Source organism: Oryx dammah, unplaced genomic scaffold (genome assembly GCF_014754425.2).
Source record: "Oryx dammah isolate SB20612 unplaced genomic scaffold, SCBI_Odam_1.1 HiC_scaffold_4, whole genome shotgun sequence".
NCBI classification, from domain to species: Eukaryota; Metazoa; Chordata; class Mammalia; order Artiodactyla; family Bovidae; genus Oryx; species Oryx dammah.
In genome coordinates, this window is record NW_024070188.1 from 53,417,573 (window position 1) to 53,445,103 (window position 27,531).

Here is a 27,531-nt window from a genome sequence, read left to right on the forward strand (position 1 = left end):
TATAAATCTATTACCAGAAATAACTTTAAAAAAATACTACCTTAGCTTCAGACCATTTTTATGTATGCTTGAAATAGTATTTTAGAGTAAATATAACTGCATACCTATACTTGAGGATATGATTTTATATTTTATTTTCTGTTGTTTAGCATTATTATGTATTTTTTCTCATGTTATTTAATATCTCTTTTAATATACATAAAAGTCTAATATATGGATTGACTATAAAATGACATTTATTTTTTATTAATTTTAAATAATCCTAGAGTGAACATGCAAGTAATTTTTCGCCACACTTTATGTATTTTCCTTAGTGGTATAAATAAGCCAGTTATTTCAAACTGCCATTCCACAATTCGAAATACTTAATTTCTTCTTCCAGTTTTATTGAGATGCAATTGATATACAGCACTGTTTATGTTTAAGGTGTATAGCATAACGATTTGACTTACGTATGTGAATATCTAACTTCTTAATTTTTCACATAGTCTTTGTTCCATCAGAGTATTTAATTAAAAGTTTCAAAAATGGTTAGCGGTTCCTAACTTTTTCTGAGCTTACTTTTATCAGAAAAATTATTTTGCTGCCTTTATTCAAGATAACTTGGCTGACAATAAAACTTTTTTGAGTTAAAACTACTTTTCCTCTCAGTCCATCTATATGCTGCTCCATTAGGAAGAATTTAGAAAAATTCGGAGACTGCATTACAAATCATGACTTGTAACATGTAGTAAAATCTTCTCAATTCAGTCTAAGTGGGTAACATTTAGGCTGAATTAGAAAACAATCTAAAACTGATGCTATTTCAAAAGAGAACTTTTGTATTTGAGCAATAAAAGAGGGAAGTAAAAAATTTCCCCAAGCAATCCTATCCTAATTATCAAGTAGGTGTGATTTAAATTAGCCTACCACTGTGGCAATTACACCTCAAGAACCAAACAGTGCTTGTAAACAGTTACATCTCTTTAACCAGTCTTTAGCAATTTGGTTTACATTCAATATTTTCTTACCAAACTTGTCAGTTCAATTCAGCATCACAAGGAACTAACCACTAACCTTGATTAAAAACACTTCAAAAGACTGGGTGTTTAGACAAGATTCATGGGACATGAGTGTAAAGGTAAATAGTAACTCTTAAGAAGGTTCTAGAATGGCAGAGTTTAATCATAGGCTTTTCTTTTTAAGGAACAGTAAGAAATCAGTTAAATTTGGAAGTATAATTTGAATTCTGAGGCCAGAAGTGATCTTATTGATGATTTTAGGAAGATGATCTGAAAGACAGAGGCAGACTTATATGAAAAAATATTCAGATGGCAGAGAGTTTAAAGACCTAACCATTACCAGCCCATTTTGTAAACAGACCTCAGAGTTTTACCTAAAAATCCCTCAAATCTATCTGCCTTCCTCCATCTCCATTGCCAACACCCCGGTCAAAGCCAATACCATCTTATTGGGACACCAGCAATACCTAGGGTATGAGCTGGAAGAGAGGGGCTTTGAAGACTTGTCAAAGGGAAAGAAGTCTGCGACTGCTCTTAAAAATGAAACCGTATAAATGTAACTCTTCAGATTTTGTCTCAGGAAGCAATGCACCTCTTGTGTGAACAATCCATGAGCAGGAAGTGGTGAAAATACTTTAAAGGTTTATTGAATTGCTCATTTTAGTTATCTGATCATCTTGATAAACATAGGGCAAGCAACAATGATGTCTTGGTTTTTCTGGTTTACTTCTCTGTGAGCATGAACCACACAGCTGCTCCTGACCTATTCCCACCATTCACATATGTATAACCCACATCACTTTACAGCGATGTGTAAAGACATCGCTTTAGACGTTGAACGTGCTAACAGTTTAGCTTGCTTTCTTCCTCTGCATATAGCTTCAAATAGATGAGTTCCTACATACACATATTAACACCTCCTTGCTCTTATTTTGTAATCTGAGTTCTGATTTTGTGAGCCATGGCTAATTCAAGTAATATCACATGATTACAATCTAAAATTAGTAAAAGGTGAAAACTATCAATGGCAATACTTTAAAAAATTATAATTTGACCAGAAAGGAAGAATTATAAATAATGACTAAAATAAATTGCATTTGCCCTTTAAAAACACTGGGTGTCTAAAGCGCTAGATACAATCTAGAAGTATATCCCTCAAAATGTTTTACCAGTTAACTCAATATGCTTTAAGAAATACCAAGAATAAAACCTAGATAACAGGATTTTTCTTATTACAGAACCATTTATTAAATGTAGCAAATATTCATTGCTCAAAATAAAAAAGAAATCCTATACATTTTCCAAGTTAAATGAAATTAGTTTTCATCATTAGCAGTTTATACAATATGTGACTAAGCTTATGGGTGTAGAAGGAGTTACTTGGCAATTCATCAGTTAGAGCAGGAAGGTCCCCACAAAGACTCATTTACACATATCATTCCCTATCTGTGAATGAAGTCAGATCAACAAGTAGGTATATGACTGATTAACCTCTACTCCCCACTTCAGCATCCATGACTGTGACTCACCGGGGCTTCCACCATGTTTGGCTTGCTGTTCCTTAGTGTCTTGACTGCATGGAACACATCAACAACATTTTGCCGTTTCACCATTTCAACAACAATGCCTATAGCACAGAACATGCCACTTCGCCCGCCACCATTTCTGAAAGCAAAGAAAACAAAGGTGTTTTCTAGATGGAAGTTTTTGGTGACCATAGGTCATACAATCATACATGTTTTGGAAAAGAAAATATTATGTTTTAATATTGCTTGTGTTTTAATTTTGCTTCACATGTCTACATGTTTGTGTGGAGGACAGAGAGGAAGATACTTGAGGATGGTATTAACTCAACAGCTTATGCTTAGGGCAGGGACATGCTATAGGCATAGATTGCTACAAGCTAGATACTTTGAGATTTTTATAGATTTGTACATAGTGTAAATCAGAAAAGTTACTCGGAGTAGTGTTCAAGAGTGTATATGACAACTGTATAAAATCAGTTTGAAAAATACAAAAGTTGTAGTAGTGAATTATAGAATTGTGAAACAGGAAGATTGTTTGAGAGAAATATCTAGTTGAGGTCTGTAAGACGGGAGTTACTCTTTAGCAGAGAAAAAAAGGCGGCTAATGACAGAACAAGCACCAAGGTTCCCTGAATGGCTCAGCCAAGACGCCATACTCACAGGCAGTGGATGATTGTCCGGCCCTCCCCTTCCTCACATTCCTCCTGCCATTTTTCCACCTGCAGTATCAGCTTCAAAAATGACCGTTTGGAGCCAGGCACTTCTCGATGGGAAGCCCAGCCTAGATATTGAAACTGCTGCACCATCAGATAACCTTCTTGTGGCTGTTGAGGGAAAAAATATTTCTATGTAAATAAGTTAGGGCTAGAATTTTTACTAGAAAGTAAATGGTTCATGGCTTCCCAGGTGGGTCAGCCATAAAGAATCCACCTTCCAATGCAGAAGATGCTGGTTTGATCTCTGGGTCAGGCAGATCCCTGGAGGAGGAAATGGCAATTCACTGCAGTCTGGCAGGCTACAGTCTAGGAGGTCACACAGAGTCAGACACGACTTAGAGATTGAGAGTGCAAAAAAGTTTCATACCAATTTACACTATGACATAAATGATACATTAGACTGAATCTAGCTAATGCAAGTCCAAAATATGCACATGTCAGGGCAGGAAGATTCTAAATTAAATGAGAATTATCTTCATATAAGCTTCTCCCTGACACTCCATATCCAAAAATCAATTACTATGATTATACTTAAATAACTTTCAAATTCATCTTTTCTTTATTGCCACTGATATCATTGTATTCTCAAATCATAAATCATAATAATTACGTCCTAGTTGATCTCCCTGAACAAACTTTGCTATCTTTTCAAACCATTCTTATTGTAGACATCATGATTTAAATACAAATATAATCATGTCACTTCTTGATTTAGTATCTTCCAAATGATCTTAGCATAAAAGCCAAACTGCTGCCATGGTTTAAAAATACCTGTATGATAAGGCTCCACTTCTTCCTCTAATTTCCCTTTATTCTAATAACCTAGTCAAGGTCTAGACACATTTGCCTTCTCTTAATCTATGTACCAAGTCATTTCTTATCTTGGGAACTTTGCATATACTGAACCCTTTGCCTTTCTCAGTCCCAAACAGAGTGATCAACTTGCCTTGGGTTTGCCTTGGACTTTTCTGGTCTTTGTGCTTAAATTCATGTATTCTAGGAAACCTTTCTGTCGTGTGTAAACCAAGGTAGCGGGCTATCTCGTGCCCAAATACCTCTTACTAATTTTTCAAATTTTGTCTTAAATATTATGGCCTCGAAGAAGTCTTCTCTGATCATCCAGCTTTGTCAGATCACCCAAAGCCTCTGTATTTTGTACTTTTTCTCTATAAAATTTCATTTATTTGTAGATAAATGATTGTACAAGTTGTTTAATGTTTATCTTCCCTGATAAAATATAAATTCTTTAAGGACAAGAAAATCTCTTTTTCCCTTAAAATCTCTTATCACTAGAATCTAGCAAAAATACTTGCCAAGTAATAGTATTATTGAATAAATGAATCAAGACATTAAACCCTCAAGTGAAAATACAAGGAAGAATTTGTATGTACAAGTGAGCCATATCATAAGGCATCAGACCTGAAGTTCCACATGGCGAGGTTCATACATCTTTTGGCGGGACAAGGAACTTCCGAGTTTAGCACCCAACCTCTAGTTGGTGTATACTAAATATGTGGTGAGGTGAATCATATTAATAATGATAATAGGAAAAGAAAGAAAAATCACACACTAATAAGTGCTTGAATATCAAATATTGATGAAAATAAATATGCTGACCCCCCCAAAAAAAGTAAAACAAATTTCAGCTCCTGTTCCTAGAATATTTTTCATATAAACAGTTCGATTAACAGAAAGGTTCTACTTTCTTAGTTTAGTAGCTACAGTTTCTCAGCTAAAATATTAGTAGAACCATAGTGTAACAGATGTGCAGACACGATGAGATTCTTTAACATCTAAGATATGCATAAGTATTATGACATGATTGAAGTTATCCTTTTCTTCCCCCACTGAAATGAACAATAGAACTGGATGTGATTTTATTCTCTACTTACACACATATAGACATTAATCAGGATATGACACGCTTGGGGCTGACGCGCGGGGATGACCCAGAGAGATGTTGTGGGGAGGGGGGTGGGAGGGGGGTTCATGTTTGGGAACGCATGTACACCTGTGGTGGATTCATGTCAATCTATGCCAAAACCAATACAGAATTGTAAAGTAAAAATTAAAAATAAATAAATTAATTAAAAATAAAAAAAAAAAAAGAAGAAGCACATATAGTCATTTTGATGTGAGGAGCACTGTAATGTGACAATTTTAATTACACACTTAATACACGTACATAGAACTGCTGCTCTAGAAAAGAGTAATCTTTGTCTTTAAAAAGAGAGATAATTCCATAATTCCATGGGAGGTACTACTGATTTCTTTTCAAATTCTCCTTGCTATGTGGTTACATAATCTAAACAGATTTTATTAGTACTTTTTGGTTTTTTGAAGGAGAGACCCAGACAGTTTGTCACTGATGTCAAAACACAGGAAATGTCAAGCAAAGAAAGGTTCCTGAAGGACAGTTGCTACTTCGCTGCTGGGAAAAGGCAAGGGCTAGCAGCACTGCATTGAGCTACATATCTGGGCAGAGCCAGAGGCTGAGCCATTCAGAGCGATGAAATTGTAGCTAAGTTGTAGGAGGAGAGTCAGGGACATATGTGATTTAAACAGAACTGGAATAGTGACACAGACCCCTTCTGTAATGGCTGATCCAACATATCACTATCTCCTGTCATCAATATTATATTCCTATTTTTCAATTGCATGACTCTTCTGGGCTGGATATCAACGCTAATAAGACTTGAAGTTAATGTTGAGATAAATTTACATATACTCAGAGGCCAGGCCCAGACAATCAAACTCAATTGAACCAGGGAATCTGCATTTTGATTTCCACATAGAATACAATAGGCTACTAACTGACCCAGAAACCTAGCTTCCAGCATTTCTGATTTCCTGTTTTTAGAATGCATTTTTATTGCAGTTCTAAGCCATAAGATGATCAGTAGCTTTGGGATTGATTATATAACTTCTATTAATTTTACTCTCTCTTTTGTCTAAATGGAAATGTTCCACATTATGTTTGTAATCACCTGTTCTCGATCAATTCAGTTAAAAGCATTAATGACTTACTCTTGTTAGATTGCATATCCTAAAAATCCGGTTGATTACATCACAATCCATTGAACAAGACATACATTCCACTTGGATAGGACCATATCGTAGTGTCCCTTCTTCAGGCCAGTACTGAGGGCAGCCCTAGATGTGAATATTTTTGAAAGAAAAAGAAAATGAGCCTTATTTTTTTTCTAATTAGGATAGTATAAGGCAGATGTTAGCATTTTATTACTACTTTATTAAGTCATGTTTAAGTATACAAAAGAAACCCATAACCATTAACCTGGGACAAGTCGACTTCATTTAACATCACAATGGAGGTACAGCCATAATCATACACTAATCTCCAGAAATCTTTCACAGTGTTTGGCAGAGGGTATTGTGTGACAATGAAAGCAGCTGGTTGTCTATAGCTCTGTGAAAAAAACAAGGTAGATAGGGAAAAATAACTTAGAATGAATAATCACTTGTACAAGCAGATTCAATACACTTCAAGGTAGGGCTGGGAAGACTCAACATCTTCATATGGAGATGAAGTCAGCCTGCTGCTCCAGCCGTGGAATAACAGATCTGGACCATGCAACATACTGCAACTAGTAAGTAGTCAGTCTGATAATAAGCCTTTGATGCTTCAGCAGCAATTCAAGCCAAGAATTAATTTTGTTGATAAAAGTAAATATATGACAAATACCAAAAAAAAAAAAAAAAAAAATTTCTTGAGGCTAAGATCCTTTGTAAAGTACCTGTTGGGCTGTTTCAGTCTTCCAAAGTCTAAGGCTAAAGACAGAAAATTTCTGTGTGTGTGTGTGTGTGTGTGTGTGTGTGTGTGTGTGTGTCTATGAATATATGTCCATCAGCTATCAACTGTTATAGAACTGTTTGGCTCTTCTCCACTCCAAATAAGAAAAATCACATATGCCTCAAACTCATGTGCTTTTATATTATACTGACATTATCAACACATCTTGTAGGCAATCCACATCCCATAGTTTTCTGGGAATTTCTAATGTATATCAATGATCAGAATGATAGTTTCAATCATTCAAGTGAGGGTGGGATGATTTGGGAGAATAGCATTGAAACATGTATATTATCATATGTGAAACAGATCGCCAGTCCAGGTCCAATGCATGAGACAGGGTGCTCAGGGCTGGTGTGCTGGGATGACCCTAAAGGATGGGATGGGGAGGAAGGTGGGAGGGGGGTTGAGGATGGGGAAAACATGTACACCCATGGCTGATTTTTGTCAGTGTATGGCAAAGCCACTACAATATTGTAAAGTAATTAGTCTCCAACTAAAATAAATAAATTTAAAAAAAAAAGATTTTTCAAGTGCCACAGAGTAAAACTAATGCATTCCCTGGCCCCAGGTAAGAGGGAATGACTCCTTATTGACCCAGGGCCCCCTGATTGCATTCTTTCTTCCCAGAAAGAGGATAGATTGATCTGGCCAGATAATCTGTCGTTCTACAGACTAATGATCTACACTGAAATAGAAATATATATTTCTATGTAATAAACTAAGGATTTGTAAAAATATAACTAGACAGCTGCCTGATATAGATTTCTTTAATGCTGATAAAAATTGTCAGTGATCTGCTAAGTCAGTTGTATCATATTACTCTTTAAGTCCTTCAGGTGTCTCAACACCAGTGTAGAAACTGACCTTTGAGCCTCATAGATCCTATCACCATTTGGGAAATGCTGCTAACCACAGTATTTGACTCCATGGATGACTGCAGGATAAATCTGGGGAGACAGTAATTCACCAGCAGCTTCTACTTGACCTTAAGACCTCAAAAAGTTACACCTGTAGGTGGGGTGAGTGCCCTCCTAAGGAAGATATGAAGGCTTATGAGAAAGGATCAGAAGAAAGAAAGAAACGTTCCTTGCAATGAAATGTCTGCTCCATGGGAAAGTAAGTCAAGGGAGATGAAAAGCCTTTTATTCCTTTTTTTGAGTCATAGGGGTGGGGAGATAGAAGAAGAGAAGACGATATGAGAGAAGACTGAAAATTTCCTATTTCTTTCCTCTCTAAGTGCAAGAGTACATCCAAGGCTTTGATATCACATGATTCTTGGCCATACCTCTTAATTTTCACAGGCATGACAAAGGGTGTATGACATTTACAATGGGGTAGAGAGGAAGGGAAGGCGGGAGTGTTGAACAATGAGCCCCATTCTTATAAGCCAAACCAAACCTAACTTTTCTGTAGTCCCAACCACTACCAAATCCACAGGGCAGTTTCGACTATAAAATATATGTGTTGAATCACAGTGAGTTAAACAGAAGATAGGAACACATAGAATACAAGGTTCTGTCTTCATACTGACCAGAAAACCACCTGGAAATTAAAAAATTTGAGAGATGTCAAAGACAAAAAATGCCTCAATATCTTTCCTAATGTTATTTTCTTTTTCTCACCCTTTTTCATTCTAAACATAGACTGACTCAGAAAAAAAAAGGTTTGTGTGTTTTCTCTATATTCTGCTCTGTAGAATAAAGAAGAGCAAAGTAACTGAGTGAAAATAGGAAGTGGCACATAGGCTTTGACAAGCCTCTGCTATCAGAAACTAATTTTGGAGAACTCAGTAGGAGCAATAACTTAGAAAGCTTCATTATTCATCACCCAAGAATGAACCCTGACTCTGGTTTCTCCTTATTACAGCTCCATAGTCTAAAGGGCAAAAACTAGAGATGCTTATGAAGGAAGGTGATAAACCAAAAGGATGCTGAACTTAAAACCTTTCCCGCTTCTTCCCAAGGTAAGCAAAACAAGATGGGGAAAAAGACTACTTTAAAATTCTCTTTCCATATTGGTGTGTCTATGGGATGCTGGCATGTGAGTTCCTGCTGTACCATCTACAATACAGACTGGAGTAGGGCAAGAGAGTTCTTTCATGATGATTGATGTGATAACATGGTATCTTCCATGCCTTCCCTTATATCTTATTAATTAATAACAAATGAAACCAGTTAGCTATAAATTATTGGAATAATTATCAGTCAGCTATAAATTATTAGTGTCAGCGATAAAAGTTTCCAAATTAACACAATTTCAGTAGAATATGACATTCTGTGACTTAAAAAATTCATTCCTAACTATATTCAAAATAGATAAGCATGACTCTCTTTCCTGAAAATAACCAGGATGAAAACTATCACCTGCAGATATTTCTTGTACAAAAATTTTATAACAATTGAAAATCAACCATCAAACTTATAGTCAAGCCTAAAATTTATAGTGCCTAAGAACCACTGTAAGGAAAACTCAAAATCATTGTCCAGAAAATTTTGTATTACAATGAAAGTTTCTACTTTTCCTTTTTAGGCCATTTACATTTTCTTGAAAAGAGAACCTAGCCAGTGTTCATCAATTTTGCAGCTTTTTATTACATTTTACACTAACAAAGAGAGTAGTCTCTTACATCCATAAGAGCAGCATTGATGTAGTTACTACTCTCCCCATCAATTGTAATTAAAAAAGGCAGACATCTGTCAGGTGGCAGCATGTCCATAAACCGGTTCTTGTCATGGTTCCTTGGCAGGCATGCTATACTGCAGTCCTCAGCTTGTAGTCGAGGGGTGACTGAATTCAAGGTCTGCAAAGAAAAGGGAGCCCAGGTTAAAAAGCAGTGACCCATCTCATAGCACAACACAGATCTATCATGCATTTAGGAGGCCAAGTAGAAAGTAAAGGATTTGTGCAAGTCAATGACATTTGCCATGATGACAGGCTGACAGACTTCGTGGTTAAAGCTACTAAAGCCTGAGAAGTGACAGAGAAACACTATACACATTGTCCAATGTGCCTCTCTGTAAAAGGGAAAGGGATGCTAAACAACACAGCAACCTGCAAAAGGTATTGTCTAACCAAAGAAAATGCAATCAGAGCAGCCCATGATGATGCCCCATCATCAAACTTCTAATTTGTAGTAACATTTTAATGTGCCAGATTTGAGGACATTCTATGGCAAAGAGCACCGGGCAAAGAATCAAAGTATTAGGTTTTTAGAGTTATTCTTGATTTCATAGTCAACAGCTTTAGGGATGTTTTAAGGGCAGTGAAAACATTTGGGGTTATTTAGAGATGATGTTTTGCACAAATGCCAGCTATTATTATTAACGTGCTTAAGTGACACAGAAGGTCAAAATCCTTAAGACTGCATTTTAAAAAAGATTGTAAAGATATACAAATTATCACTAAATTTGACTTTTATGGTACCTTTTCCCCATACTTTTCACTGAGTCTGAATTCATTTGTCCTTCAAAATACAGCAGATGTGATATGAGCTCATTAATATAAAAGTTGACTCTATAACTTTGTATAACTGTATAATGAAAGAGACATGTATTATATTATACTTAAAATAGGGTCAAAGGTTATAAATTTGACTTGAAAGCCCTTCCTTGGAAGAATTGGGAATGTCCAGGACAAACTGTAATAAGTTACTCATAAAAAGTTGCTAGAAATAATAAATACCTGGAATTCATCTTTGAGATGTGAAGAGTTTGTCTGGGAGTCTATTCTAATCATATCAAAATATGCAGCTTTAAATTCACAGACAGGTATGGCAGTTTCTCCACATAAGCAAGCCTCTAAAATGGCATCATGAATAAAAATGTACTGTTCCTATTAAAAGAAAGAAAATTTTCATAATATTTTAATACAAGTTTCCTGTCATCAAAGAATTTTCTCTATATAAAAATATTAATAAAAACACCAGTATTTTTCTATGACTTAATGAGCTACTATTGATTCTATGGGACAAACACCCACTATTTAGTTTGATAAGTGTTGGAAAGCAAACCAAGAAAGACCACCTGAGGTTAATCAACAATCAACACACCTCTGTCTGGACCATATTGATACGACGAGATCTTAAGGCTTTGACACAGTTGTAGATGTCAACAACACCCTCTCTTTCAGCCATGTCCAGCATGATGTCAATCACAATGTAACAACCAGTTCGCCCAGCACCAGCACTGAAAAATAAGCAGATCTAAAGAACTGCAGGAAGCATATCTATACAAATTCAAAGACACATCTGATTTTCAAATAAGTGGAATCAAAGTGATTCAACAAAGTACAAGACATAATTTGTATGTACTGTGTAAATGCTTGTTAATGAACAAATTAAAAAATATAAACTTTGTAAATCAAATTGTGTTTTGAAAATAATGTCTATATGTCACTTAAGTTTCATAGCTCTTATACACAGTCTTCATTTTACAAAAATTTCAAGCTCATAGAATTGATCAAGGAATGGATTTATGCTTTAAAATTTCACCTGAGATTGAAAGACTCGTACTTATATCATTGTGGGTGCTCTGGCAAAATGCAGCAATACTATCTTAGTAAGACAGATTCTGGTCAAGGCAAAAGAACATTAATCTAAAACCTTTAAATGGAAAATCTGAGGAGTCACATTTCAGGGGAAGTGTTAATAGTGAGGGTGGGGATGAAAATGTTCGTTATTGCTGGGGAGGAGACCAACAGTAGAAAGAATATTTACATGGTGATCCAAAGAAAAAATGAAAATGAATTGTTAGGTATGAAATATAATTCCTAACAGGTCACAAAGATAGTACTATCTTCTTGTATTTAATTCAGTAGTCAAATCATAATACACTGCTGATTATATTACCCATTGGGAAGATTTCTCCAGTTTTGTACATATAAGTCAATGGAGCAAAAAGGTATAGATCGGATTTTTATGGAAAAATCACTTTGTAGTCAGCTCCCTCTCTTCCATAAATTCAGATGCCCAAGTGGAAGTAGAAAATGACACTTACGTTTCGAGAGCATATCTGAGACTATTGGAGCACTACTGAAGTAGGCAATTCACAGGAAAGGAAACCTCTATGATAAGTCAAGACACTACATAATTGAAAACCCATTTATCTCATTTTCTAAATGCATAGATAGACTATTAACATTATTTCTTTGAAGTCTGGATTTGGTCATTTTTCTTAAACTCAATTGTTCTTTAAGAAATTTAAGTCAAAGGTATTGTAGCTATCTCTGTTTCTTTTTCTTGCCTACCATCTTCTCAGTCACTGTTCCCAGGGTTTGAGACAGGAAAGTAATTGAAGAGTACATCAGATTTCTTGAGGAGGATTGAACTGTAGATTTTTTTTTCAAGATACACAGTATCTGATCCTAATGAGATGCCTTACTTTTATTTCACTCTCTGTTGTTTTATTTTTCCCCTTTCATATGTGGTCATTTAAATACTGAATAGGCTGGATTTTCAGGGAAAGAAAAATGCTTAAGCACAACCTATTATGTACTTTGGAAGGGATAGTATTTGAGAATGGTGTGCAGCATTTAGGAAAAGCTTTTCAGATTCAGTATATATTTTTCTATTCACATCTCAAAATGAGGCCTTGTAATTTGCTTTTAGTGTCTTTGGGTACTCGTTTTAAGAGAAGTTTCTAATCAAAAGAAAGTCTGGATAATATTCACATTTTTCTGGCATCTATATGCTGGATTTTACTAATGTAGTTTTCAAGGTCCTCTGAGGGATGGCTTTAAAAACAATTCTTAAAGTAGATGTTTTACAGCCCAAATTCTTATAATTTAGGCCATTTAATAACTTTGTATGCCTCAAATTTAGTTTTAAAAGCTGGGATTCTATTAGGAATTTACTAAATTGGCAAGAACTCTCTGGCTTTACCTACTATTCCATACTATACAGGCTTTGCAAAAGTGATTTTAAAAAAACCACAACACACATGCAGATGTTGCCACTAAAAGGCAGTTTCTACATTCGCAATTACAGACACTACTACACACATTAAGATGAATGTATTTATTTCTGAAGTTTCTTTTATATCCTCCTTAGAAGCTAACTTTTATTTTTATTGCTGTTTTACCTTATCTGTTATACTTGCAAACTGAAACCTTGTAAGCATGCATTAGTTTTTGTGTTTACAAGCCTGGTTTGGATACTTTAAAAAAGCTGGCTGAACAAAGTCAATGTCAATTGGACCACCACTCACCTGCAATGCACAACGATGGGACCAGCACTGGGAGGGTTGGAGAATTTGACCCGCCGGATGAAGGAAAGGAGGCCTGTAGCATGGTAGGGCACCCCGTGGTCAGGCCAGCCAGTAAAATGGAACTGTTTAACTTCACGGATCTCACTGTATCCCCTCTGTGCAAAGACATAAAGAAGTGTTTTCAAGGACCAAAATAGAGCCATTAAAGACAACCATGGGTACTAGACCTGACTGACAATGAAAAAAAAAAAGAAATTTATCATAGATACTGCTTTTGCTGAAAAAGGTTGCTGACATGGCCTAGGGGATTATCTTTATTTTCAGACAACTGCCAAAGAAAGAAAATAAGAAGTCTTGCTCAGTTCTGTAAGGCTGGGTAAATTTTATTTACCTTGACAGTCTGTTCCTTATTTGGAATGACAACACATAAAATGATTAGGGGGAAAGGAAGAAATGGGAAGTTAAAATGCTGCCCTGTTGACCCAACGCACTGAGTTCTCAAGTGGTATATAAAAGCAACTTTCTGCTTCTCACCTCACAAAGAGATTTCAATGCCTTGCTTATCCATGTTGAAAATGGTTTTGAAGCATGGCATGTAGGGATTTTCCAGAACAGTGCTACTCTAGATGGGCGTGTAAAAATATACAGACAGCTAAACTGTTCTTTGGCCAGACTATTAACTCTGAAATAAATCAGCACACAGAGGATTATTTATAGCAACAAAAATACAAACTGAAAGAAGCAAACATCCATTGCTGTGCCTTTCTCCTATGGGGTTAATTTTTAGAGAAACATTTAAATGCGCATTTCAAACTTTTCCCTTTCTTTTTGTTAAAAGAAGCCCTTAGATTGTAGGAACAGCACTTGGAGAATTCAGATGAGATGCTGCAGAGTTTATTTTTAAGAATCCACATTTGTGGCCCCCCAAGCCCCACTAAGGTCTATATATTTACAACTCTACTGTGAACTCTGTGAAATCTCAATCTCACTTGTTCCTCAGAAAAGGTAGAAAAAATTGCATGATGAGAAATTTTATCTTTAGATTCTATCCTAAATATCACCAAAGCCTTGGAAGCCAGTGATCACATCTTATAATTTTTTTTCTTTCCTGTTTCGAGTACAAAACCCCACACAAAGCAGGGCTCAACAAATAAGTATAATAGTAACAATGATAAACATCACTATGGAATTATACAAATAAAATAACTTTCTTAAGTACTTTTGAAGTCAGCTTTACCGAGGAAGGCCATACATTGTTCAAAGATCATCTCTTCAGCATTGATCCTTTTGCTGGAGTTGCTGTAAGGGCCTTGCTCTCTCTCGAAAATTTTAATATCTGGCAGTGTATGTTTTCTTATTGTTCATTTTGCTTAAACTTTCCTGAGTAATTTTCAAATATATGGTTTTTTAAAAATTACTCTTTCCCAGTGTTTTTTATATGAGGAAAATAAATTAAAAATAAACCCTAGTAATGTTATAATTAGTATTGTATCAACTCCATAAAAAGGTATTAATGCCAAGTATTCCCATTCTGGGACATGGGGCATGTCTCCATCTATTCATATCTTTGTGTCCTTCAACACATTTGTAATGGTTTTATTCACTTAGGGCCTGTTTTTTTCTTGCTAAATATATTTCTAGATACTTCAGAGGGCTTCTTAGATTTCTCAGTGGTGAAGAATCCGCCTGCAATACAGGAGATGTAGTCCTGTATTGCAATCCAGGACTCATCCAATACAATCCTCATCTAATACAATCCCTGTGATGGAAAGCTCCCCTGTAGAAGGAAATGGCAACCCACTCTAGTATTCTTGCCTCGAGAATTCCATGGACAGAGGAACCTGGTGGGATACAGTCTATGAGGTCACGAAGAATTGGACAACAACAAGAACAGATACTTAAAAATTTTTGTTATTATGAGAGAGATTTTTAAATCTATATCTTTATTAATAATATAATGAAAATATATCTTGAATTAGTCACTTATTTTTATTTTCTTTTTTTAATTTTCTAACTAGTTTTTTTTTGTATAAAATCGTTACACCTTAAAATAATTTCACCCTTTTTAATAGTTTTGCCATTTATTCCTTTTGTTGTCTAATTTCCTAGAGCTTCCCAAAATGTTGGATACTAGTGAGCATGATTATCCACATTGCATCTCTGATTATATTAATAACTATAATACCTCCAGTTTTTCACTCCTTAATATGTGGGCTACTGGTTATTGTTGAAAGAGCTTTATCATGTTTAGGGAGTCTCCTTATTCTTTCTAATATAATTAGAGTATTACTATAAATGTATTTTAAATAAAATTAAGTGTATTACAATATATATTAATGAAATCACAGGATTTTGTTCCTTTAATGCACTGAGATAATGAAATATTCTTCTAGATTTCCTACCACAGTTGTAAAATCCTTGAATTCTTAAAAAAAACAATCATGATAAATCATGTAGTGATCTTTTCTTAATCCACTGCTATATTCACATTCTCAGTATGTCCTGAATTAAACTGGTCTGCAATGTATGTATGTGTGCATACTTGAGAAAGAGAAACAGGCAGAGATCTAAAAAGAGAGACAGAGAAGAGCTTGAGAGAGTCCTCTCTTTATGTGGTTCTGTTATCACAGTTCTGCAAGCTTCTAAAATATATTTAGTTGGTTTTAATGGTTTTTCTACAGCCTAAATAGTTTGATTAACTTAGGCATTAGCTATTCATTAGTTATTCTTTAGAGGTTAAAGACACCTCAATTATGAAACCATAATGCAATTTTAATGGCAAATTTCAACACTTATTTTCTTTCTCCAGCTCTTCAGATCCAGAACTCTCCTTGGGTTAAATACTGGAAATTATTATTTGCTAGAATTTCACTGTATATAGACTAAGATCGGAGAAGGCAATGGCACCCCACTCCAGTACTCTTGCCTGGAAAATCCCATGGACGAAGGAGCCTGGTAGGCTGCCATCTATGGAGTCACACAGAGTCGGAGACGACTGAAGTGACTTAGCAGCAGCAGCAGCATTTTATATTTATTTTTCCCTTTGTTTTACTGACTTTTTTCCTGATTTTCTAGTTTAACTGTTTTTAAAAAGATTTTATACTATCTTTCAAAATAGAAATCACTTTTGATTATATATTTTTCTCCTAACATGGAATATTTTGAGATAAAATTATTTATCTTCATAATATAATTTTAGTTCTGAGGCAATTGTTGTTCAGTCACTTGGTCATGTCTGACTCTTTGCCACCCCATGGACTGAAGCATGCCAGGCTTCCCTGTCCTTCACCATCTCCTGGGGCCTGCTCAAACTCATGTCCATTGAGTCAGTGATGCTATCCAACCATCTCATCCTCTGTCGTCCCCTCCTCCTCCTGCCTTCAATTTTTCCCAGCATCATGGTCTTTTCTAATGAGTAGGCTCTTTGCATCAGGAGGCAATAGTTCAAAGATTATTCACAAGAGGCCTTTGGTGATTTCTGAGCCAAATTTGGGGAGTTGCTGGTCAGTGATTTGTTGTTATTTTCCACTGGATTTTGGAAACATTTTGAATTTTTATTATGTATTTAAGTTTCCTTTATAACTAAGTTTGTGATTGATTTCTTTTTAGCTTTTTATTTTACATTGGAATATAGCCGATGAGGAGCTTCCCAGGTAGCACTACTGGTAAAGAACCTGTCTGCCAATGCAAGAGACATAAGAGAGGTGGGATCAATCCCTGGGTGGGGAAGACCTCCTGGAGGAGGGCACAGCAACCCACTTCATTTTGTTGTCTGCAGAATCCCATGAACAGAAGCGTCTGGCAGGCTATGGCCCATAAGGTCACAGAGACTCGGACACCACTGAAGTGACTTAGCAGGCACGCATAGCCGGTGAACAATGTTATGATAGTTCCAGGTGGACAGCAAAGGCATGATTGACTTTTCATAAAACTTAAACGAAGTTATAAGAAGAATGTATATTCCAAATTCTTTCGATGATAATGGAATCTAACTATTCATTAAATCATGTTTGTTGGTTCTTTTCTTGAAATCTCCTGTATCTTTGCTTATTTATTCTTCTTGATTTGTCTAAGAAATTTTCATACATACTTTATAAATGTGATAATAATAATTATATTGCTCTGTATACTGGTAATTTTCCACTTAATATTTCCCCTAATTATTTTTTATGTTTGTAAAATTACTTTTAAATATCATGTATAAAGAGTGGTATCTCTAGATCATGGATGTATAACTTTATTGTGGACATTGATGGCTATGTAAAATATCTATGACTATATATGAAGTCATTGTGAACTGAAAGTGACAGTTGCTCATTCGTGTCTGACTTTTGCGACCCCATGGACTATATAGTCCATGGAATTCTCCAGGCCAGAATACTGGAGTGGGTAGCTTTTCCCTTCTCCAGGAGATCTTCCCAACCCAGGAATGGAACCTGGGTCTCCCTCATTACAGGTGGATTCTTTACCAACTGAAGTCAATTGTAGTTTAAATAAATTTCTTAGGATAGGTGCATGGAAGGTAAAATTAGTGGTCAAACAATATCAATATTTTAAAATTCTGTAGATACATTGCTTTGCTGATTTACAGAGAGCCTGTGTGCATGTGTGCTAAGTTGCTTCAGTTGTGTCCAACTCTGTGAGACCCTATGGACTGTAGCCTGCTAGGCTCCTCTGTCTATGGGATTTTCCAGGAAGGGGTTGCCACGCCCTTCTCTAGGGGATCTTCCCGACCCAGGGACTGAACCCCTGTCTCTTATGTCTCCTGTATTGGCAGGCATGTTCTTTACCACTAGCACCACCTGGAAAGCCAGAGGGTTTATGGCAATTTAAATATGATCAGCAACACATGAAAATATTTCTCATCATACTCTTAAAATCAATCAGGATTATTATTCTTTTTCTAAAAGTGCTTGCTTATTTGAAAGTAAAAAATGGTATATCAAGCACATGAGGTTAAACATTTTCAATAGGCATGTTAGCAGTTGCTTTTTTGTGGGGCAGAGATTCTGGTATTTCCTTTATATTTATATTAAAGCTATGAGTTAAGAATATTAAATAATCACAATTTCTTTGTTGTGTGTGCATCTTTTAATTAATTTTTTGATACAGATAATTTTATACTTTTGTGTGGTCAAATTTATAAAACTTTTCTGTAACAATGTATGTTATTGCTTTTATGTCTTACTTTAGTCCTCTCACACTGCCCACTAGCATTAGTCTTTCTGAACCTATTTTTTTAAAAAGTCAGATTATGCTGCTCCTGGGCTCAAACCCTCCAATGGCTGGCTACTTTTACCTTTCATACAAACTAAAATCATAGTGGCTCACAAGACCTCACTTATCTGGCTCTGTGATTTCTCTGACTTTAAATCACATTTCTTTCCCTTTCACTTACCTATCTCTCAATACCCTAGACTACAGTATATTTCTCACTGCGACAGGAATATCATGCCTCTAGGTCTATGAAATCACTGTTCCCTCCATCAGGAATATTCTGCCAGGGACAACTCCCCTGGGATATAATCCTTCCATGGGATATAGTCATATTACTCTCTACCTCACTTCCTTCAAGCCTTTACTCACATGTTACTTTTTCAACTACTCCTTTCCCGATCATTCTTTTAAAACCGTAAACTAGTCCTTCCTCTGCCTCAGCAATGTTCCCTATTTCCATTCCCAACATTATTTTTATACATGGTACTTTTCAAAATATATGATGTATTTATTTATTAATTTTTATTGCCTTTCTCTCCACAACAGATTATAAGCTCCACAAAAGAAAAGGTTTAATATGTGTCTCAAGGTTCAGAAACATGCCTGGTATGTGTTATGCTCTCAAATAAATACTTGTGAAATGAATAAATAAATAGATGGATTTTATAGCATCCTTAAAACAACTCTTGACAGGGATTTTAAGAAAAAAAAAAAGAAACAATTTCAATATACTTAATTTTGTAGAACGTTAGTATACTTACCCTTTCCAGGGTGAATGTCCTAACTACATATTCGGCAAGTGGTTCCATTTCTACACAAGTTACTTTGAAGTCACCATAAACTTCAGTATCATCAGGCCAATACTTATAGCATTTAACCTAAATGACAAAAAGTATATATAGGTCAACCTGAATATATAATACACATTAACCAAGATGATTTAATTTCAGTGATAACTCTTCAGGTCATAGTTAAAAGACAGTTTAAAAATCCATAAATAATAAAAAAATCCATAAATAGAAGAATCTGTAACACAATAGATAGAAAGATTTTACATAATCTCATAAAAACATACAAGCCTGACAATGCAACTAGATTCTAACATAAAATCAAAGCTTAGTTACTTTACTAAATGAGAAATCAAATAATTTCTTAGCAATCAAAGACTCACTTAGGAGCACTCAGTTGAAATGCTATGGCTAAGAAAGTTTTTCAAACAATTGAATGGTATTCTATTCAAACTGTGTTATGTATTGCTGTTCAACTTATACTCATATTTTATAACACACGGTGTTTTTTGCCTCTTACCCGGCCAACTTCAACTAAATTTGTGACCATCACAATGCATGCAGACTGCTCTTGCCAGATCATTCTCCAGAAATCATACACTGTTTCATGAACTGGGCCTATAAAAAATTAATTTGAATAGTATGTTATCAGAGAAATTTTGTAGTTAAAAAGAAGTGTAGATAAGAAAAAGAACAATATAAACTAAATGAACCAAAGTAGAAACTGTAAAGGCCTAGCACAAAATGTCACTAAAAGTACTTCAATTCAAATCTAAATTCACACTAATGGCAAAAAAATAGGTGTATACAAGTTTGTTTACTTCAGTTTGCCTTCTGTGTTTCCAAATTCAGAAGACAGCACTAGTTTTTAGGGTACTTATATCTCTCTTGTTGATGTTGTATAGTCCACTCAGTCGTGTCCAGCTCTTTGCAATCCCATGGACTATAGCCCACTAGGCTCTTCTGACCATGGGATTTCCCAGGCAAGAATACTGAAGTGGGTTGCCATTTCTTTCTCCAGGGGATCTTCCTGACCCAGTGATCAAACTTGGGTCTCCTGTGTTAGCAGGCAGATCCTTTATTCACTGAGCCACCAGGGAAGCAGGGGCTATATCTGTCTCTAAGTTACTTTAATTCATCTTCATGTAAATAGAAAAATAGGAAGTCTTATGCCACCATCAACCAAACGGCAGACATTACTAATTAAATATACACACATCATTTATAAACAGTGCAAGTTTAGGGGTTAATGAAGAACTATCAGATATATAAGGACATGTGCTAATTTATGGTATCATCTCTGAGCTGCAAAGGCATCTACTGGGCTAAACTTTACCCTAATAGCATGAAACAAGAATATCATTCACCATGGATGATCTTTCTAACTTTAAAGAGTTTATAATTAATTAAACTCAGTAACTCCAAAGATATGGGAAAAACACTTAGAAAATAACCTCTGTAAAAACAGCAAATTAACTTTTGTTTTACTTTCCTTTTTTATAAAGTAGGATGTGCAGCTTTCTTATCTGATGGTCAGTGGTCAGTTTGGGGAGATAACTAGAGGTATCTTGGTATGGTCGTTAGGATACTTTTATTCCCCAGTGTGCCACTCTAACAAGATTTCTTCACTTTCTTCTACTTTTCCGTGAAGAATGAACTCAACTAAGTACCCTTCAGCCCTTCCCTATGTTTTAGTCTTGACTTGTAAAAAAAAAATTGTTGCAACTCAGTCCAACATAGCAATGTTGGCCTTGGGTACTATTACAAGCCAGCCCAACAAACTCTGCTGCAAAGGAAATAGGTACCTTATATAAGATGAGATCTCAGTTGCTTTCATCAAAAAATAAGTAATTTCTCTACCCAGCACTGTTTACTAGTGCTCTGGGACATCCGGATACCAAGAACCAAATCTCAAAGTGTACACCCGTGGTGGATTCATGTCAATGTATGGCAAAACCAATACAGAATTGTAAAGTAAAATAAAAAATAAATACATAAATAAATTAAAAAATAATTAAAAAAATAAAAAATAAATCAAGGCTTAATTTATATACATGTTAAAGAGATAAAACAATCTGTATCATACAGATGAATAAAGAACAGTGTTAAGTGGAAGAGCTGATTTTTAACTCAGATTAAATTGCAAGAAAACATCATATGGATGAATTAAGCAAGTTTGATTACTCTATAATTATTTGGTTATTCTACTCTATTTAAAAAGGCAAAGTTTTACCTTGAGTTGCAATGTAGTGGCTTGGTCTCTGGTAGCCCTAAAATAGGAGAACAAAGTGGTCATCATTTTATATCTGTGTCAGAAATAAATGAATGAAGGCATAAAAAGATGAAGACAACCACCTGTTAAGATTAAGTTATAGTAAAAAGTCCAGAAATGAGTAGTGAACTCATAGTTCACTTCTCAAACCTAGGTTATCTGAAAGGTAAAAATAAAACAAAAATGAAATATTTTAAGGGGTCTGATTAGAATATATATTGCACAATCGAGTTTTGCTTGCTAGGAAATAACTTTATAGATTTTGTTTGGTTTCACTGCAATGTTTATGCCTTCATGTTAATCTTTAGTTTCATTCCTGGCAAAACTGTGTCCAAAAATATTAATTCTTATTTTATCATCCAAAAGTACAACACACTGCATTACAAATGGACAACGACATATTAGAACCATAAAAAAATAACAGAACATTCCAATGTTAGAGCTGGACAATGCATGTGTGCATCAAGTCAAAGTCCTGCTGAGATTTTTTTTTAGAGAATATTTCTATTCGATAATATGTTCCGGAATCTGCCAAAACTATTTTGTATGTGCTGATAATATTAATTTACACACACATAATTATAGGTACACACATATATAGGGAAAAAACTTTTAAAAAAATGCATCTTATCCTGAACAAAAGGTTTAGTGCATTTTTCTTTATTTTTATAGTGTGTCAAGAGTTTTATGTGGTTAAGCACTTGATATTGTTTCATAAAGAAATTACTCCAAATAAAAGATAAGTTGTCAGTTGCTTTTAATTGATTTGAATTTCAATAGATCATTAGTAGCAAAAATGTTAATAGGGTTAAGCTTTGTCTTTGTTGTGTCTTCAGCAAAGGGTTTTAGTAAAAGCTTGAGTTAGCAGACCATCTGGTCCTATCCAAAACATCTATAAGACATTTGGTGCATACCAAAAATTGTTGATATTTACAGGACCCTCGGTTGTGCCCAAAGTGTCCATAAGACATTTGGTCCATGCCAAAAGGTCCTTAAAAATTGTTCCTGTCCAAAATGTCCATGAGCATGCTTGGTCCATGCCAAATGGTACTGGATGGCACCAAATATCAAGGACTTCTGGCATGGACCAAATGTCTCCATGGAAATTTTGGAAAGGAGCAAATATCAAGGATTTTTGGTATGGACCAAATGTCTTAATGGATGTTTTGGATAGGACCGAATGTCCTGCCAGGGTCTTGGCAGAAAACCAAGGTTAAACTAAATAGGTAAGAACAAGTACAAATTTGTCAGAGAACTGTTGATATTTTTATTCTAGAGAGTTGACTGTTTAGTTTTCCATATTGAATGAGAGTAAAATAATGATCAAAAATTTAACCAATATACTCAGACTATAGTTAATAAAATTCATTAATTCAAATATATAAATAATGACAAGTCACAAAATAACTATAAAACATGAACTTAATAAATATGATAAAATTATTTCTTATTTATAGAAATTATAAAAAGTTAGATCCTAATTATACATATATTTTGCATATCTATAAATGTATCATATATGCTGTAATTATTGATATTTCTATCTTTTGCCTCACAAGTAATGCAAATTTAGAACTAATTCATTTCAGTATGCTTGAACTATTTTTTTAAATAGTGGAGTTTAATGAGTGTTTAATATGTGCTAGGCATTGTGCTAAATGATCAACATGAATTACTTCATTTAATTCTCACAATAAAATGATGAGGTTAGTGGTATTGTTATTATCCCCATTGTAAAGATGAGGAAACCAAGGGACAGAGGGATGAATTAACATTCTTGCAATTTCCAGTGTGATTTTGAACCAAGAAATATGAACAGAGCCTGTCCTTCCTGGATGTAATATACTGCGTCCTTAATATTTTATTTTATTTGATAATTACTTGCATTAAACAAAGGATTTGCATGTACATATGTCTTAACCAACACTGAACAGTGGAATGTATATCAAAACAAACTTTCATTTTTATGATTCAATATATATGTGTGATATGTGTATTTCATAAATGCAATTTTGTAATTATTTTGCCTAAGTAATTTTAATACTTTACAAACCAATACCACACACCACAAAATAGTCTCCCTACCCATTTTTAACATCACAAGTCAAATGTAAAAAAGTAAAGTTTCAGAAACACTAATACACATCATACTATCCAGCTTCTCACATATGTTTAGGGAAGGGTAGGATAAAAGCCAGAAACAGAAACCATCAACAAATAAAACTCGAGTACATAATAAATTGTCAAAAGCTAAAAATGATCCTGCTTTTCTAAACATAGAAAAGGGAGGGAGGTAAAATAGATCTTTACACATGTAAAGGAGTTACAGAAAAATGAACATAGATATACTGTATGAGGCTAGTTAGGTGAAGCATGCAGAAAGAACTAGTAGTAAGCATTAGTAAAAACTGTAATTAAGAGTGGTTACATTAAGTATTTATAATAGGGTGCTGTTATTTACATATAGTGATACTTACATCCCTGTACAGCCAAATCTACAGCCCAAACCAAAGTCAGGTGTGAAAGAAAGCACAACAACGTCAGTAAGTACTAGGACGCAGAACAAAGAAAAGTGTACAGTTTGTTCTTTATTTTAAAAAGCTAGCAATCACTTTATAGGTAATAAAAAGGAAAAGATTTATATATATACATATATATATATAAGTCAATAAATTGGGCATACTGCAGGATAAAAATACTTACATCTATATAGTTGGCATTAATGTAATCTGAAGAAGGATCATCCTCAACAGGTTGCAAAATTACTCTGGAGTGATCATCTGAGATTTTTAAAGGATAAAATAAAAGCTATTAAATTTCCCCCGTTTTGAGACAATGACCCTAGTAGAAACTTAAAATAATTCAGTGGTTAACAACAGATTAGCCATAATATACTTTAAAAATTTCACTGGATACCAGTCATTTGAAAAAATGCAAGAACTTTAATGAGCTCATTACTTATTTTGATGATAATATTCTGTTAAGAAAGCTTCAATGACGAGCATCTTCATAGTTAGGAAATTTTTAGTACACATAATAATATCTGATAAATCATCATTTGAGTCATAAATTTTTCTGAATTACTAAACTTGCCTTAACTCCTAATTTTGCTTGTTAGGCATGATTTTAAATGGGTGGGATCTTTTCTCCCTGTACTTTACAGCAAATGGGCCACAGAATTAGGGAGTGAAATTTGAAACCCTACTCTCAACTTCTTATTTTGTGAGAGTTATGGTTACTCTCACAAAGGTTAAACTCTGATGTATTCAAAAGAGACTGTAAAATAATTTAAATTGAGAATAAAGTCTAAGTAAAATCAGCAGCTAGTTACAAGCTAAACTATCTGTCACTTTTCTTACTGCTCCTATGGTTTCATATGATAATCAATTTATTTATCTCATGAACACACCTTGAAGACTTAATCAGGAGGAAGTCCCTAATGATAAATAACTCGGAGCAAATGGGATTCAGGCACTGGCTCCAAGAAAGGAAACAAGGTATATGGAAGGAATAACACTCCCACCTTGAATGTGTTTGGTGGAAGAGTTATAGTAATTTAGCATGAAAAATATCCTTCATATTCATTATCCTAATATTTTCAGTTGTTAATGACACCTCCAGGCACTTATGTGCAAACCTAAAATCCAGCAGCACATTATCACCACAAGATGAAGAATCTGAGTCAATTAATGAGACTGATGACAATTTCAGAATTGCTGCCAATATCCAATGCTGTTATAATATTAAATAGGTTACTTTATAAACAGATTGCCATCCTCTGGGATTTTTTTAAAGTTTAAAAACATAGAAGGAGTAATTGCAAATTTACCCTTTATCGTCTACACCTGGTTTTTACATTTATCAAGAATCATAAGAGAACTTACATGCTATAATGTTTCCATATCTGTTTTTTGCTCTATTTTGATCTTTTTTAGCTACATCCCAAGATGCTGACTGTCCTTCAAAGAAGCTCTAGAAAAAAGCACAATTAACAAGCACACTGAATTTAATTCCTTTCCTTGAATCAAGTCTGTCTGTTTTAAAGACTAAAATAGTAAAAGCCACTTTCTCAGGGAGGAAGGGAGTCCTACAGCAGTAAACAAGATCAATTTTCAGACCTCAAAGCTTGTTTGTTGGACTCCGACTTGTTCATCTTGGATTGGACTGAGTTCAAATTGAGGACAACAAACAACTTTAGGGGGAAAAAAGTGGGGGGCGGGGGGGAGGAGCCTTGAAAGTATTTCAAATTTAACATCACTGCAACTTTGTGAGATGGAAGTAGAGAAAGCATCAGAGACTTCAAAACTACTTTTAATGAGCATCTTTCAAAAATATGCTTCCTTTGGCATTTCTAACAGGACAAAGAAAACCTGTTTTCTCCCATAATTATTCATTAAATCGTGTGCAATACATCACATTTTAGTTTCTTTGAAGATCCTGAAAAGACTCAGTCTCCACGACAAGAGAGCATATGAAAATTGAAAAGAGTCACCATCTCCAAGAATCTTGGAATAGATGAATTTGTTGATTGGTTTAATTACCATATGCAGCAATTTAAAATATGAGTATAGATATCTTTTTGCAGAAAAACTTAAACTTTGCTCAACACAAGAAAGGGGGTCTTCAAAGAGCCAATGGTCTTTGAAGTGAGGTACACAGGAATACACATGTAATGAACAACAACAAAATGGTTCTGACAGAATATTGCAATTCCTTGTACTATTTTTGTTTTATTTTTTTAAATATAAATTTACTTATTTTAATTAGAGGTTAATTACTGTACAATATTGTCACCACAGCATAGTGTCTCCAGCGTGTATCTAAAACCGACATTCAAAATTCAAAAATGATTTCATTCACTCCCAAACTAAGGTATAACAAATAATCTGTAAATAAAAGGCAATGTTTAGAAGATTCCTTATGAAGTTAAATGTATTATATTTTAGGTCATCTTTCAAAGTAAAGTACTCCTTGGCTTTCATTTTAATTGTGTGTGTTTGGTGGTGGAGGTACTTTCTTCTACACCCGAGAGTGACATTTCTCGTTAAGTGAAAAGTAGCAAAAGAACTATTTCCTTTTTGCTATATTATGCACATTGGGATGTTCAGTTAAATAACTTCCTCTGTAGTATAATCTTGCTGTTTTAGTTTGGATAGGAAGGGGAAATAAGGATGAAAGAATTTCCCACGTCTTTTTTGGGGGCTGCTTTTTGTTGTCTGAATTTGAAGTACTCTGTTTTTCTTCCAAGCCACCCTCAACCTATAATCCTCAAAATAAAACTCAGAGTGACAAGTAACACATTTAACACCCATAGCTTGATCTTATTTTCAACAGAGGGTCAACATGCAAAGAGGCGGACAAGTATCCACTGCTTAGGTCATTCAAATGGCAGAAACTGCAAAGGTACACCAGGACTCAAGATATTCTGCTATGGAGTTTTGAGTGGGGAAAACATAAGGTCTAACAAACTGGTCTCTAAGTAGCATAGTAAAATAAATTATGGAATCCAACATTTTTTATTAAAATGAATTTTGACCCAGCTATACCCCCTGGAAGTATCCTTTTTTCAATCCATCTACATCCTTCTCCTCAAATGCCCACTTGATAGTTCACAGACCAAGGATTAGAGGGTCTACTGAGTATTCCAGTGCTTGCTATGTAAATGGGAGGGAAAGCTGCTAAATTCTGCCGAGTATCAGGGTTAGAAATAAGATTCAACATAGTATTGAAACTTTCACCTCATATTCCTCTTTGAACCCATAGCTGTCTGACGTCTTCATGAGATTGATGTGCTGCAGTAAGTCGGCTACCCTGATGGCTGGGTGCAGCTGTCCCGTCTGGTAAGGGGATTCTGTCCCCTCACACAGGTAGCGCGGCACATCAAGAAGACGACTGGATTCTGCTGTACCACTGTGGTTCTCATCTGCCATGTTTCAGATTCCAGAAGATTAAAAAAAAGACAAAGTTACCTTGTTTAATATATATCTATGCAAA

The 27,531-nt window shown here is 34.9% G+C and overlaps 1 protein-coding gene across 4 annotated transcripts in view; it reads right to left on the reverse strand.

Moving 5' to 3' along the window:
- The window catches only part of PTPRK (protein tyrosine phosphatase receptor type K), a 598,135-nt gene that overhangs the window by 1,850 nt on the left and 568,754 nt on the right, over positions 1-27,531 (reverse strand). For all 4 annotated transcript variants that reach the window (XM_040238871.1, XM_040238869.1, XM_040238870.1 and 1 more), the window contains 14 exons: positions 27,276-27,460; positions 25,422-25,509; positions 24,241-24,317; positions 21,499-21,535; positions 19,786-19,883; positions 19,239-19,355; positions 13,261-13,415; positions 11,106-11,241; positions 10,739-10,888; positions 9,684-9,857; positions 6,539-6,670; positions 6,271-6,396; positions 3,188-3,351; positions 2,531-2,666 (listed from right to left, as the gene is read on the reverse strand). In XM_040238871.1, the coding sequence (XP_040094805.1) occupies positions 2,531-2,666; positions 3,188-3,351; positions 6,271-6,396; positions 6,539-6,670; positions 9,684-9,857; positions 10,739-10,888; positions 11,106-11,241; positions 13,261-13,415; positions 19,239-19,355; positions 19,786-19,883; positions 21,499-21,535; positions 24,241-24,317; positions 25,422-25,509; positions 27,276-27,460 (1,775 nt within the window). The remainder of the gene's footprint in view (positions 1-2,530; positions 2,667-3,187; positions 3,352-6,270; positions 6,397-6,538; positions 6,671-9,683; positions 9,858-10,738; positions 10,889-11,105; positions 11,242-13,260; positions 13,416-19,238; positions 19,356-19,785; positions 19,884-21,498; positions 21,536-24,240; positions 24,318-25,421; positions 25,510-27,275; positions 27,461-27,531) is intronic.